We start from the raw sequence: 15,415 nt of genomic DNA, 5'->3' as shown, positions 1-15,415 counted from the left end.
TAGACCTTAAATTCCGAAGCATGTATTAGTTTGGTACAGTATATCACATTGCCAAGTCAATTGCAGTAAGAGTTGCCATAGCGATATTGCGACCATAGTATTCGAAAGCAAACAAGCGCTACTTACTTACTAAGCAAATAGCATATTATAGTTACCAAGAAACGTATCCTATGACGGCCCATCGAGAGATAATGGACAACGCGCATCTAGCAAAACGTTTATACCCATTGATATAATTCGTTTATCTGCCTTTATGTTACGTTGTGTAAACATTATTTTTTTATATAGTAATACAGCTATCACAATTATTGATAAATTCTGTAAATGACTTGCTAGAAGGCGGACTCTTCCCTTTGATGACAGATTGGCCAAATGCCACTTACCAATGTATGTTTTGTATTGTGCTACTTAATTGTACTACCACAAAAAAACTCGCCAATATGGCCCAGCCCAAATGTCATAGTTACTAAAAGAAACATGAGTTTAATATTGACACGGTACATGACCGTCTGTTTGAGTATAGACGTAGGAACGGGTTGCAAAATCGATTTCTCATAAGGCCTATCCGCTCTCATCAAACTTGACATTGATTATACACGTAGGCCTAATGCATGAATTCATTTAATCAGTCTCATTAGGGAGAACTGTGAGTGTCGCGGTCGTGGGAGAGTCGGTCAAAGCTTCATATATGGAACATTTTTGCATGCTCGATCCAGTTTAAGTGAAGTTTAAGCTAAAAGCTATAAGAGCTCCTAAGCCTTTTGTGTGTTTCATTCTTTTTTAGGGTTCGTATGTGCATAGCAGCGGATTCAAGCTACAGTCTGTTGGTGTTATGGTACGTATGCCTAAAATAATGGTAGATGCAGGATAGGTATTGGCTTATTTAAGAGCGAGATTCCCCTTAAGTCTGACAAATTTTTTAGTTGTGGGGGGGATGGGGGGGAAGAAAATTACATTTAAATTGAAATCTGAGAGTGCTTTTTCCGGCCATCTGGAGGTGCCATAGCCATAAATAAAAATGTTTGTATATCTCTGTATGAGAGTACCGATTGCAAACACAAAAAAAGATAGATGATAATAATAATAATAATAATAATAATAATAATAATAATAATAATAATAATAATAATAATAATAATAATTGTAATAATGATGAAAATAGTGGTTAATTATTATTAATAATAATAAAAGAATAATAAAATAATAATAATAATAATAATAATAATAATAATTATATGATTTTTTCCTCTTGAGTAGTTTCTCCTTTTTAAAATGGGTTACCGTACCCTTTTTGTTCTCTTCTAACATTTTTCATTATCTTTAAATATTGTAGGCCTTATATAATTTTAAATTTTTCTGTGATTTTGGATGTTGATTCTTTTTTTTTTCCTCGACCAATTTTAATGTGATTGTCTTGGAATTGTTCTTTTTACGAACTTTGTAATTTCTTCGTTTATTTTAACTGGAGACAATAAATTTCATTTTGGATTGGATTGGATTTATTCGGTGTAAACACCAAGGATAGCCCACGAAAGTTTAGAAGAAGACTTATTTCCAATGGGGTCCTTCTGGTGGTGATTGGGCAGTACACCGGGAGACAATCCCCTACTCTTTCCCAAAGGGTGTACTGCGTTCTTTAACGTGCACATGGGCCATTAATGCACACGGGACCAACGGCTTAAACGTCTCATCCGAAAGACGGTGCGCTATTGTAACTTGTATTTCAGCCCTCAAGCTGAAACACAAGGAGAGGCAGCAATGGGTATTGAATGAGGGACCTAGAGATCTCCACGGTTCAAGCGCACACACAGTGGCTACCATCAGATTAGCCGACTGAGCTTGTATCTTGTACCTCAGCCTCACGATACCATGGTGGAGATGGTCTGCACCTTCAATTTGTAAAAGGTCCGCACTGAGTCCCGCTATTTCGACCTTCCAGATCGTCAGTCTTCCTGAAAAACCAGAGGAGGCTATTCATGTTTAAACATCAAAAGGAAGAAGCATGTTCATAAATATAAAGAACACACATTTTCATTGGTTAAACCTAATGAATGACCCATTCGGCCATTAATACGAAATTTATTCGTTTTTGTGTTACATGTAATTTATAGCTTAAATTTTGAATAAGAATGCGATTCAGTTAGGCCTAAGTATTATTTTAAAACTCCACCTTTCAAAAGCCAGCGTAAACATAGAAGGGAATTTTTCGAAATAAATTGCGGCGATGTTTGCAACTAATATATATCTTTGTTTGTTGTTGCTAGGCTACAGAATTCCACACTGGTAACATAATTCAACTCGAATCTCGAACAACAGGGGGACTTTTAAGAGTGAATGCCGTAACTGGAAAAATAGATTTTAACGGAATATATGGAAAGCAATGTAAGTACTGTAATGTTTTACATGCAGATGCAGTTATTCGAGATAAAAAATTGTGAAAAACTTCAATTTCAAATTGGAGGGGAAAAAACCACCAAAATATAATAACGAAAAATAGGCCTAAAATAAATTTTAAAAAAATATCGTATCAAAGTTCATAACTTACTGCAACAAAACGAAGACTTGCAGATTTAGATTTTACTGTGTATTTTGCAAAGGCGTAGGCCTATCTAAGTGTCTTGAAATTGGAGAGGGATGATGGGGGCTCGAAGATGGAGTGGGGTTCGATGATTACCGGAGTAAGTGAGGGGCGCTAGGTCGCAAAATAAGGTTATATGAAGTGATTTTAATCACTTCAGCGTGATTTTTTATAGTTCGGAAATTTTCAATGGGGGGGGGGGTAGGGAAGGCGACTGCGGGAATTTTGGGGAATGTGTGCACATGCCTCCTAGTAGATACGCCATTGGTATTTTTTTTAATACGGACATTATAGAGAACAATGTTGCTACCATATTGAATAGGACGATGGTACGGAAATACATTATTTTACATTTTTATCAATCATTTTCGGTACGGCTGTAGGCCTACTTAAGATTGGCATCACCAGTTTTCCTTAATTTTGATTTCCGTACCTTATATCTCGTTTTCATCTTTACAGCTCAGTTCATTGTACACAGGTTTGACGACCTTGTAACTCTAAGATCTGTTGCAAATTCTCTTCACATTTTGGTTCTACGGAATGGGACACTATATGCTGATGTAAGTACTTTAACAATATCAGGCCTAAATTATGTGATGACAACAAACCTAAACAGATACAGACGATAATCAGACGATAATGTGGATAATATTTGTGGTGATACTGATCATTCTTACCAACACTGCAGCAGTGCTTTTTTGCTGATGTTGAATAGGCAACCACTATGGCAATGACAAGGATGATGTTAGTGGGATGATGATGAGAGATGATTGTGGTGGTGGTGGTGATGATGATGACGACAAAGATGATAAAATGACGATGATGTGGTATTGGAGATGACTAGGAAGGGAGTGGAATGGTGACGACGGCGATGATGATGATAAAATGACGATAATGTGGTGTTTTGCGTGACTAAAGGAGAATGATGGTAGCAATTATATGGTGAATGATGGAACATAATCTCCGAATTTTCAGACCATTAAGCCATGATTAATACTGTGTCATCATAGTTTGAGCAAGTGATGCTAATTATAATTTTTGTGCTCTTTTAATAGGGTAAGGGAGATCCTAAATGTCGGTTTAAAGTTCACTCGGTGGATGGTCATTTCGTCAAATTTGAATCGGCGCACAACCCTTACCGTTTCATATCAGTCCACAAAAAACACGGCGATAACCTAGACATTCAGTCCGTACGAAGTATGAGATCGTCGGGCGACGGAACACAAGGACAATTCAAAGCAGTTCTTGTGGTAATGTATATACAATATTTCTTAACTTAACCCCTATACTTTTTCTGTGGCTTCCAGCTTTGTTTGCTCATGACGTCCTATCATGATTTCGCCCCTCAGTGCTGGGCTCTTCTTCTGCCATTGTTTTGATGAAACCGCATAAGCAATTAAACGCGATTCTACGTAAACGTATGCAAGCCCTAGAAAACTTAGATTTCGGAATAATGTTTCATTGAATTATATGTACCAGAGTAAAAAGAAAATGATTCAAGCATTTCTAAAATTATTATAACATTAGTTGTTAAACTAACCTTGTTTTTTCTTTCTTTATTTCAGGGCCACACCAATACCACGTATGCCTCATGACCACACCCACGACGATTTTATTTCTTCTTGTTCAATATGGATTTGCAACATCGTATGACGAGAGGTTTTATATAATTTTCATGAGGTCTGATCATTGCAAATCGTAATTTATTCTATTTATATGATTTTCGTTAGAATTATTGGTTTTGTTAAAACAAAACGTATCGCCGCTCGAAAAAAAATCACCCGGATTTGCAGATTTGCGAAAGGGACCGGGGTGAAAGTGCGGAATCAGTTTACATCATAGCTTACACCCCTAAATAAATACAGGTTATTCTGAAAATGTGTAATTTTCGAAATATAAATCAGGGTATATTTTCTATGCCCCATTGTCTTAGGCCTTGAGTTTGTTATAGTTATTATATAAAATGACCGAAATGGACAGAATCACTTAATAATTGATGAGTAAAAAGTAAATAATGTATGAAATATACTTCAATTTAGTTAAGAGTGCATAAGATAGATAGGTATTCTTTTAAACATTGACAACAGAATTGGCTTCTTCATCACATAATGCTTTAAACAAAAACAGGAAGGCACACTGAACAATTTGTTAATCCCTCTGTAAACTTAAACTCGCTGGCTATTACGTATTGTACCGTATACAATATATTGTGTATACAGAATCATATTCCATAAGGGACCGGACGCCATTTTAACTTGTATGTATGGTAACTTTAGCAGTGGAATTCTAAACTTCAGAATTTATTTTTAGAATACTGTACTGTATATATTTACATATTTACTTTTTGATTAAGTTAATAAAATTAGATTAAAAACAGGTTTGTTTTATCTTCGATTCTCGTTTGTTTAAACTTCAATTTTCTAATCTTACGTTTCTTTAATATATAGTGTTTATATTTATAAGTTACTCTCTATTAATACAATCTAGTTTTAATGAAGAAAACGAATAAAATCTTTTCTTTCTGTGAATCTGGTGTCTGTAGAATAAAATCTACTTGAATAAAACCAATAATCTCTATGAATAAAATCCGCTTAGGAATACAATCTGGTCTTTAGTGAATGAAATCCGCTCTATCAGTAAAATCCGGTCTTAATAAACTGTATAGATATTACTTTTATACAACAATAGAAAACGCCAAACACCAGAATCGTCTAGAGGCCTACGCTACTATCTCACCATCACGATTGTCCATTTCTCACTCCCTTCCCCGGTCATTTTCTGGTATTCATCTCTCTAACACCCCGTTCTCAGTGCCGGATTAACCATTAGGCAAATAAGGCACAAGCCTTGTGGGCCAGGCGAAAATGATGGGCCATCAAAATTTGGACTGCAATATTATTTACACTCTATTTTCCGGTATTACTAGGGCAGAAAACTCGTAATTATTACCATGGGTCCATTCAATTAGTATTTTTGGGCCATTTCCAAAATGTGCCTTGAGGCCAGACGATGCTTAATCCGGCACTGCGTTCATGTTTGGTATTTTTCCTTATAATTAATAGTTTTCGTTTCTCGACCTCGTCCGACTTGATAGAGAATTAATAGAGATGAAGACCACATGCAAAAGGAAGGTGTAGAGAGCGATCTGTGTAAATGGCTACTTGGTTGTGTTCAACTAAAAGGAGGACCAGTTAAAGGAGGGACCCCATTAAACCTTCAGACATAAGACAATTTCAGTTGATATACTGTAATTCAACATGTCTTCGAAAAAGTCCTGGGTAGATTATCACATTTTGACAAAAAATATGGCATGCCTAGATTACGGTCATGATACATCACATCATGACAACAGTAGGCACATAGGCACATCATGACTATATATGGGCAAACAACAGTTTTTTGTCAAAGAAAATTTGATAGAGACAGTGCTTAAAACAGCAGACTAACTGACAACTTATAGTTTACATTTTGAGGTGCTACCCTCCATTTATTTAAGCTCAAGGTGATAGACAGTGCATATTGCATAATTAAAAAAAAATCTTATAATTAATATTACATACAGTTTATTAATATTGTGCAATAATATTGCAGTATAATAGCAAACCTATAATTTGGCAATGATATGCTATGAGATCAGAATGATGTGGTATTCTTATTATTAATAGTGCTAGATATTAAATGCAAACATTTTCTATATAAAATCAATGCATACATTTCTTTGCCATGAAGAATTATAAATTGGGCTTCATGAAAATTGTCATTGCAAGATACATAACTATGAGTACAACATATAGTATGATTCTGTTATTCACTTTCTATAACAATTACTATCTAAAATAAAATATCATTAATCATGGTTGGGTTAGAGTAACAATAGGAATAGCAATATTAATAATATTAGTTGATACTTTTCTTACTATTGTTATAATAACTTTTATATAGTTTGGCTTACTATGTAGCACACTTTATTAACATTCAAGTTGTGACTTACAGTACACTCAGTTATCTTACTTGGAATGCTAGTTAGCAAAGGTAATGGAATTTTACAATACATATGGTATGTCAAAGTACGCAATTATTACTTATTTGGAGATTGCTAGTGCGAAAATATAATCATGGACCTTATTAATAGTTCCATGATATAATTATGTGAATAATTAATAATAAGGGGTTAATACATTGGCTGACATGGAGAATAATAATAAAATTATATTAACAATAATAAAAATAAAAACATAATGCAAATATACTACTATATAACTGTGAAACTTGTACATTTGCATGGATACCACTATTAAGTATTAGGTGATCAAATGTACTTAACATACAACATAAAATAAGTATTAAAAAAATAACATAAACTTCGTTAGTTTAATTAAGTACAGTACACTCTAAAGACCTATTAAAGTGACAACCTTTTAAGTGCCATACTATTATTTGTTACCTCACATTTAAATCTGAATGTTTAACTGGGGGAGGTGGTTTTCATACACCATTCAAATTCATGTATATTAACAATAGGAAAAACAATTCTATGTGAGTATGCCGCAACTACTGGTCTTAATGCGGTTACTTAGTCAAAATTATATAATGTAAAAATTAAGTAGAGCCCCATAGTAAAAATCTTTCATTAAATCTTCAATTTTTTGGTTATCACATATAAAAGTTTTTTAAATATAGTTACATAAAGTTCATAAAATAATATTTAATAATAATAATATTTAATAATAATAATAGTAATAATATTATTATGTTAGAAAAGTGTTAAGGTGGAACATCTGATATTGAATCATTGCCAAATTCTCAAGTTGATAAATATTTTAAACCTACATCTACAAGTTAAACAAATGTCCTTTCATAAATGTCACAAAAAAAAACAACAGTAACAAATTATTTTTATCTTATTTATCATACCTATTTATGAATTTGATTGTTTATTAAGTTTATGTACCTATATATTTAAAAAATCTGTAATACGATTACATTAAATTTCATGGTTTTCATTTTATACGATCAGTATTTGAAATCTCAACTACCAATTGCTTTTTTAAAAAATGATGAAAACAATTTCAGACCTGAAAATTTGAAAAATTTTCAAAAGACTTGGACGGTGAGAGCAGCATCAAGCACACTAGCTCTGAATGAAAACTTTTATGATAAAAAAATATATACAGTTTAACAAAAACATTGACTCATCTAAATATAGTGGCAGGAAGAATTGCAGGGGAATGTTGATGAAGTTATTCCTTGTCTTAAGCTCTTTTTAGACTATGTGACATATGTGAAAATTAAATAGTTTGGACAGAACCAGAGCTTGTGATATCATCTATCCTATTTTTGAGGGTCATCATTAGAAATTTTTTTATTTGCGACGACTTAGAATGTAATGATGCCATGTCAATTCAAATGTGCATGTCTTAACGTTGTGCGTTACGTTTTCTACTGAAATCTGGAACAGTTGTAGGCTGAATCTACGTTCAGCTCTGGAATGAGGACGGCATTTTATTAAACATTGGTGCATCCGTCTTTGCATATTTGCACAGGCATCAAAAAATAAAATTGATTTTACACTATAATGCATGCTAAGCCAGTCAGGGATGAGTGAATTAGTTCTGCGCTCTCGTTTCGAAAGCTCCCAGTCAATATTACTTGTCATTTGGTTATGTACTGTGCTTCCCACACACCCAATGCAAATCATGGTCAGTATTTATATCTACTAGACTCTTTATTGATCTCCACGCACATTGACATGCATACGCTCTGGATCCTACAAAAAAAAAAGAAGAAAATTTAATGAATGATGTCATATTTATAATGTCAACCCCTGACCTTTTGATGTCATATTTACAATGTCAACCCCTGACCTTACGATTGACAGCTGGAAATTTAAAGCTCTCAAAGATTTTTGATTTATAAATTAAAAAAATTCTTTGTACTTTTTTTTTTTAACTACACTACATAAAATTTGTATTTACCAAATAAATTAACATCAAATCAAACCAACTACTCATGCCCTGACACACTTTGCAATGTGCTTGTTAAATGTTAGAATTAATAATATTTCTACCACTCACCTTTCTGTTTTTTGAGTTTGGCTTTCAGTTTTTGAAAATCTGGAACATTATTTCTCAAGAACAGATAATCGCAGGTGCTATGCCAGATGTAATCATCATAAAATACAACTTTAAAATCACAGGAGGTGCAGCGTAACTGGTTGCATGATCTTCAAATATATGAAAATAGTTATAGGGACACTACAGTCACATTAAGACTTTTTTTGATGTTTTGCCTATATACTGTATTGGCTTATGTTTGAATTATATCCATATGGGAATGGTATAGCATCATTATGTCCATATATGAACATGGTAAGACATCATCATGCTCATTATTGGCAATTCACACTTGTAATGAAAATACATAGTTTACCTCTGCATAATAGAAGAGCCTGCACCCATGGTGCTGGAACTGTCGCCAAGATATACTGGGAAGCACTTCCGTGATGATGTTGGGGATCTACTTTTGCTGTTGCATCCATTTGTTGTGTTTCCTGAGTAAATTGGCTGCAGAACAAACAGAAAATTTCACAATATTACTTGTTATAATAATCTAAGTTGGCTTCCATTAAGTTATTATGTGAAATTACTTTTTTGGATACATATTATAGATTATAATATTCACTGAGTGTTGGATGAACCAAACCATAGCAACTAATATATATTTCGAAATTAAGGTTACTTAATACTTATTAATGTAATACTGTAAGTATTAGAATTGCATTCACTTTAAATGCTTGTATCTTTTGAAACTTTATATAACTTAACTAACTTTAATATAACAAAAAATAATTGAACAATAGAATTCTCCATGTAACTGGAGGGCTCAAAATACCAATGTTTTAACAAGTTCATGATAAAAAAGAATACATTTTTCTCTATGGTATATGTATACGGGATTGAGTTAAACAGAATATTCAATTGTATTGGCAGATATGCACTTGAACTGACTATGTAGACAGCAATTACAATTTAAGGCTTAAAGCTGAATTTCTTGAAATCATACCGTTGATTCTGGTTCATCATCAACATCGTCAATAATTGCACTTATATCATCATCAAGTTGGCATTTCTTTGACCTGTGAATATATTTAAAATCATATGTTCATTTAAACGGGAACTCTAGTAATAAATAATAGTAGTATTTTTTTTAATACTTCGATACAAAATCAACATACTCTACTCCTTTAGTCGGGATATCTCAAAAAGGTAGATCCACTTCACAAATGCTTCCCCAGAGGGAGTGACTGGTGAGGGCGCACTTCAATTCAACCATAACCTTAATTTTTATTTATATTATTATATTATAGTTGCTAAATATCACTTTATTATTATCCCTCTATCTAGTAATAATCTAGGCCTCGATGCTAACCTACTAGGCATTCAAATAAATCTGGACCTTCTAGTAAGGGGGCGGGGGCATACATTTCATAGGCCTGACCTCCGCCCTAGCCTAGGCCAACTTACCAAGTCAGCGTTAAGTCGTTAGGGTAGGAGACCGTTGTCCAGTCTGCCTGAACCAGCTAGACTGGTGGTACGTTATTAAAATGCCAGGCTAAGCTAGCCTACCTACCTTTGTGTAATGGATTTGACAATGCTTTTCTTCGTTGGTTTAGTTTTTGGTGACTGTTTTTCACAGTACTTGTCTTCAACTTCATCTAATAAGTCGTCAAGATCATCTGCCATGGTTTATAAGCACTAGAAAATCTCTGCAAAAACACCTTTTTTCCTCTATCGCGACAATTTTGTTATGGCCGTGAACGTAACTATGGCCGCCGACATTCAATATTCAATTAAAATTGTATTGAATAATACAAAAACTAGGCCTTATAAATTGGATTAAAAAAAATTATTTTAAATAATGTAATATCAATAAATTTTAATATTTTGTTACATATCAATAAATAAATATACAATTCCGATAACATATTTTAGACTATTTAAAATATCTATTATATGGGTTAACCCTTGACATTTGCGAACACAAAACATTGCACAAGCAAATTGAAACAACGTGATTCATAAAGTTGTGATACGAGTGTAGTATTTTCAATTTTAAAAGTAACATATCGCTTGATTTCATAGCATTGGATCTGAACAGAATGGCGTTGCGTACCTCTTTTGAAAACAACAATGAAATTGGTGTATTTTCTAAGCTCACAAATGCATATGCTTTAGTTGCAATTGGGGGTTCTGAGAATTTCTACAGGTAAGAAACGCCACCGGTGCACATGCAAGGTTTGAAATGTAGGCTCGAGTGGCTCGAGTCCACTGTGCTCTAGCTAGGGGCCTAGCTATGCCCAGGCCCTAGTTTAGTTAAACAGCCATGGAGCAATGCAGAAATTCCTAGACCATGTGTCCTCTTGCCTTACACGTAGTGCTTAGTGTTATTAAGAAACTTGGATTTTCTTGCCTTATAATTTTAATAGGAACTAATTTGGGATTGAACTTGTTTAGGCCCTATATGATTAATAATAATAGATAACAGATAACAGATATTCATAATAAAAAGATAGGCCTCCTGTTAATTATCTAGTTCTTTTAGATTATAATGGTACTGATTGATTCAGATTGTATTGAGTCTAGGACTGTCATCATTACAATTAGTATCATTGTAATAGGTAAGATTGTTGAGACTTTTAATTAATGAACCTACGCCCGTACTGTAAAGTTTTTTAATTGCGCAGAGGATACCTGAAAAATCAGCTCAAATTTGCGCGGAAAATCGCTAGCAAAATAAGTGTGTGGAATCGTAGTTGCTACATAATTGCATTGGTTATTAAAACTTGGTCAAAGCCTATTTTTCGGCAAAAACTGCGCGGAAACCGGCCTTTACTTTCCGAAAATGCGCGGACAGATTTCTAGGCCATATTTTTGCGCGGAGGATGTATTTCCCACACAGGCTTTACTAATTTACAGTCTGGACCTATGCTACAGTATAATACTATGACATGATATTTAGTTGTACATTTTCTTTTTACAAATCAGTGTGTTTGAAGGTGAATTGGACGATATCATACCAGTTGTACGTTGCTCAATTGCTGATTGTAGAATCATTGGGCGCTTAACAGTTGGTAAGTATACTATTCAATAGTCGCGTAATAATTGCGGTAGAACTGGTTTTATTTTTAAAAAGATAATTTGATACTATTACTAAAAAATCATTTTCTAAATTTCATTATCGGACATTCTTTTTACAAACAATGATATTTTAATTTGAAGCTTATGTTCACACATGCCACAGAAAAGGACTACAAAAATTTGCTATTTCAATAACCAAGATGTTTTTTTTCCTGGGCTGAGAAAAAAAAAAGAAGAAATAGTGGCTGCAGCAAAAGCCAGCAATCAAACATAAATACTTTTTTTTTTTTTTAATTATCTAAATTTGTTTTTCATTTTATTGTAGGTAACAGGCATGGCCTTTTAGTACCAAGTAACACAACTGATCAAGAACTTCAGCACATTCGTAACTCGCTACCTGATTCTGTTAAAATCCAACGAGTGGAAGAGAAGTTGTCAGCTCTAGGGAATGTTATTGCATGTAATGATTATGTAGCACTAGCACATACAGATCTAGATAAGGTATGGTATATGTAATCTTGATGATTTTGCAGTATTTTATATGATGATAATGCTGACAAATCTATTTTAATGATAACTACAGTCAGTAGCACCCTCTTTTGTTTGGAGGTGGATAGTGAAAAGCATGTGTATGAAGATCCTGATTTGTGTCTTAATTGCCAGATAGTGTATCATTAAGAGTTATAAACTCAAGTCAAGTGAAATCACTTAGGATAGTAATCCCTTATTACCATTAAAATGCCACAAAGTGTTCAACGTCAAATCATTTAAAGATTATACTGGCTGTGAAATTCAATTAAAACCTTCAACTGCTTATGAATCATTCAAATGTGTTATCTTCCAATGAGATGCGGGTTGAAACGATTCAGTTTTTGTTGTCTTTTTTATTTCATTCAACCAATTTTACAGTCTATTCAATATGGTAATACTACTATTTATGTGTATGTCAATTGGTGTGGGAATTATTTGATTTATTCTTTGAATATTTTTTCTCAGGAAACAGAAGAAATTTTAGCAGATGTTTTGAAAGTTGAAGTATTTAGGCAAACTATTGCAGACAATGTTCTCACTGGTAGTTATTGTGCACTCAGTAACCAAGGGGGATTGGTAAGATTGATTTATTATCATATATATATATTTTTGTATAAATATTCATAATCTTTAAAACTATCTTATTTTATATAAATTGTGGTTTCATTATTTTATATAAATATTCAAAATTAAATTATCCAATTATATTATATAAATATAAATGATGTTTAAAAAGATGTTTCATTTATATTAAATATTCTTGATTATATAATTATCTTATATTTTAATATAAATATTCATAATCTTTAAATTATCTTATACTGTCACACAGTACATTATGACTATTATTATATTATGCATACTGAACCCTTGAGGAGAAATGATAATTACTATTAAGGAAGTTATTTTAATTTAAGTTGTGTTTTCTTACACAGGTTCATCCAAAAACAAAGATAGAAGACCAAAATGAACTTTCATCTCTTCTACAAATACCATTAGCGGTAAGAATGACTTCATGCATCCAAGTGTCATTATCTTCATCATCATCTTCATTATCATCATCATTACTCTCCTTATCATAAACATTTTCATCATCATTATATGTGTCATATATCATGATTTTATTAATTAATTTATTACTTTTGTTATATAACTGTTGATGTATTGTTAATGCTTAGGCCGGTACAGTGAATCGTGGGTGTGATGTCATCGGTGCTGGCATGGTTGTTAATGATTGGTGTGCATTCTGTGGCCAGGACACCACCAGCATAGAACTGTCTGTCATTGAGAGTGTGTTCAAGTTGGGAGACACAAAAGCATCAGGAATTGCTGCGCCAATGAGAGAGTCACTGATTGACAGGTAAGGGCCAACCATCTTTACCACTGGTTGTTTTTATACCTTTTAAAGCGCTATTTTAGCCTGTCTCTTATACACATCTAGATGTGTATAAGAGACAGCACCCCCAAACCATGTATCCCTTTTTTCAAAACTATACAATTAAATTATGTGATTAATTGTGGTTTACTTTTTTACATTTCAGCATGACATAATACAACCAGTCAAAGGTCAGACAGAAGTCTGGACACAGATACTGCAGGTCACCAAGTAAATATTTTGTAGCTCAACATGTATTTAGTATCAGGATCAAAGGCCAAACCCCTGTATGGTAAACAAAACGGCAACAAATAAAATGTCAAATAAATTCTTAGTACTATCAATTAAGTTATTGATTAAATAGTTTACAACATCCCAAGATGCTAACTGCTAACATCCATGAATAATGTGATGTTGTCAATACCAGACTGGTTGAATTGATAATGATAACAATGACGAGCAATAATGAATCAAGGTTCTTTATTACACTTATTCAACATATATTTTCGCCCAGAATAAGCAAAAATTTGAATTGTTTAATTTGTGTCTTAGGAAGTGATGACTTATTTGATCATTTTAAATGACTAATTCAATGTTTTAATTGAATTTTAATTTTCAAGAAGTTTGCAAGACAGCATAGCATTCGTACAAAGTAAATAAACAACATAATATACAAAAATACTCTATAATTACAGTAGTGTAGAATTTCCATCCCATGAGGATCATGTTGAACAAAACATTCTACAACACTACGTTATTAAAACAGATTGAAGTAACTAGTATATATTTTTGTTTAAAATGGTAATGCAGTATATACAGCTTTGTAGTGCTTTTTTGTCGAAGGATGCAAAGCACTCACAAGGTTCGTTACTCTCTGTATCAATGGCAGCACCAATGGTAAAGTCGGGAAAATTTCCAAACCCTGTCAGACGGGTATTGATCCACTGTTGTCAGAAGTTAATTGACTAATGATGTTTTTTAAATGATACATAGTACTGTATCTCCATTGTGAGTAACTGAATTTAGGAGCTTTATGTAAAAATATGTTACTTTCAAACCTGACATAGTATTTGTATAGAGTACACTATTATGGTTGAGTATTTGGGAGTACAGTTAAATATACACCATTTATAGTAGTGCTGAAGTATTTAATGATAATCATCATGAATACAAAATAAAAGTGAAATTTATATACTACTTTGTGGTGCTATCGTTCTTGTGTGCTGTACAGTCTCGCTATACAGTATAAATATTACAATATACAGTACAATAATACAGTATTAATGACAATATGACCTAATATGTAAGTAACATCTTCATTGTTTACAATATATCACATTTTAAGTTAATTTTGAATTCATTAGTAATACAAAAATACAGAACAGTGAAGAGGCTTCCAAATTGGGACCCCTGGAAATATGTCGGAAATAATTAAAGACTTATTTTTATGATTTGATATAAGGTAGTACACTGGGGGTCCAATAATAATGAAATGCAGTACAAAAAGAACTACATGTGCACATACTTGGTATTGTTAATGCTTCATGCAACTCAAAAATTCATATTTACTACTCAAATATAAAATATGCACACTTGTATGTAAAGTAATAATTGCATAATAAAGTTGTATTTAATAATACACTGCCAAGTAAATAACATTAAGTTTTAATTCCAATCTAACTTAATCTTAACTTTTCTTTTTGAAGAATTGAAGCGTATGCCTTGTTTGAGCAAGGTTTGAGTGAATGAATATTCTTCTGATCCTGCATTTGTGCATACTGTAGACCCTTGAAT

At 32.9% G+C, this 15,415-nt stretch overlaps 3 protein-coding genes across 3 annotated transcripts in view; 2 read left to right on the top strand and 1 right to left on the bottom strand.

The window, feature by feature from the left end:
• The window catches only part of LOC117117386, a 7,805-nt gene extending 2,624 nt beyond the window's left edge, over positions 1-5,181 (top strand). Inside the window, exons 4-8 of the mRNA XM_033261664.1 lie at positions 785-835; positions 2,265-2,382; positions 3,038-3,138; positions 3,634-3,828; positions 4,144-5,181. Of these exons, the coding sequence (XP_033117555.1) occupies positions 785-835; positions 2,265-2,382; positions 3,038-3,138; positions 3,634-3,828; positions 4,144-4,173 (495 nt within the window). The 3' untranslated portion in view covers positions 4,174-5,181. The remainder of the gene's footprint in view (positions 1-784; positions 836-2,264; positions 2,383-3,037; positions 3,139-3,633; positions 3,829-4,143) is intronic.
• An 851-nt stretch (positions 5,182-6,032) lies between these two features.
• On the bottom strand, positions 6,033-10,425 carry LOC117117385 (protein C8orf37-like). The gene is made up of 5 exons (XM_033261663.1): positions 10,208-10,425; positions 9,641-9,713; positions 9,008-9,141; positions 8,653-8,801; positions 6,033-8,345 (listed from the first exon to the last, which is right to left on the bottom strand). The coding sequence occupies exons 1-5, from the start codon at positions 10,318-10,320 to the stop codon at positions 8,239-8,241; spliced, it is 576 nt and encodes a 191-aa protein (XP_033117554.1). The 5' UTR covers positions 10,321-10,425; the 3' UTR covers positions 6,033-8,238.
• A 172-nt stretch (positions 10,426-10,597) lies between these two features.
• LOC117117384 (eukaryotic translation initiation factor 6-like) lies at positions 10,598-14,818 on the top strand. The gene is made up of 7 exons (XM_033261662.1): positions 10,598-10,843; positions 11,623-11,708; positions 12,041-12,216; positions 12,712-12,822; positions 13,182-13,247; positions 13,425-13,606; positions 13,788-14,818. Exons 1-7 carry the CDS (start codon positions 10,737-10,739, stop codon positions 13,795-13,797), a joined length of 738 nt encoding a protein of 245 aa, XP_033117553.1. The 5' UTR covers positions 10,598-10,736; the 3' UTR covers positions 13,798-14,818.
• The last annotated feature ends 597 nt before the right edge of the window (positions 14,819-15,415 follow it).

Source organism: Anneissia japonica, unplaced genomic scaffold, assembly GCF_011630105.1.
Source record: "Anneissia japonica isolate Jap-2015-1 unplaced genomic scaffold, ASM1163010v1 scaffold1509_len713820_cov188, whole genome shotgun sequence".
NCBI lineage: Eukaryota > Metazoa > Echinodermata > Crinoidea > Comatulida > Comatulidae > Anneissia > Anneissia japonica.
Note: the sequence above shows the minus strand (reverse complement) of the source record. Positions and strands in the feature narration are given on the sequence as shown.

Coding starts and splice junctions, on each gene's coding strand:
- LOC117117384 (XM_033261662.1), top strand. CDS start 10,737: ATGGCGTTGCGTACCTCTTTTGAAAACAACAATGAAATTGGTGTATTT. Junction 12,217..12,711: donor CACATACAGATCTAGATAAG/GTATGGTATATG, acceptor ATTTTTTCTCAG/GAAACAGAAGAAATTTTAGC. Junction 12,823..13,181: donor TCAGTAACCAAGGGGGATTG/GTAAGATTGATT, acceptor TTTCTTACACAG/GTTCATCCAAAAACAAAGAT.
- LOC117117385 (XM_033261663.1), bottom strand. CDS start 10,320: ATGGCAGATGATCTTGACGACTTATTAGATGAAGTTGAAGACAAGTAC. Junction 8,802..9,007: donor GGCTCTTCTATTATGCAGAG/GTAAACTATGTA, acceptor ATATATTTGAAG/ATCATGCAACCAGTTACGCT. Junction 8,346..8,652: donor CAAACTCAAAAAACAGAAAG/GTGAGTGGTAGA, acceptor TTTTTTTTGTAG/GATCCAGAGCGTATGCATGT.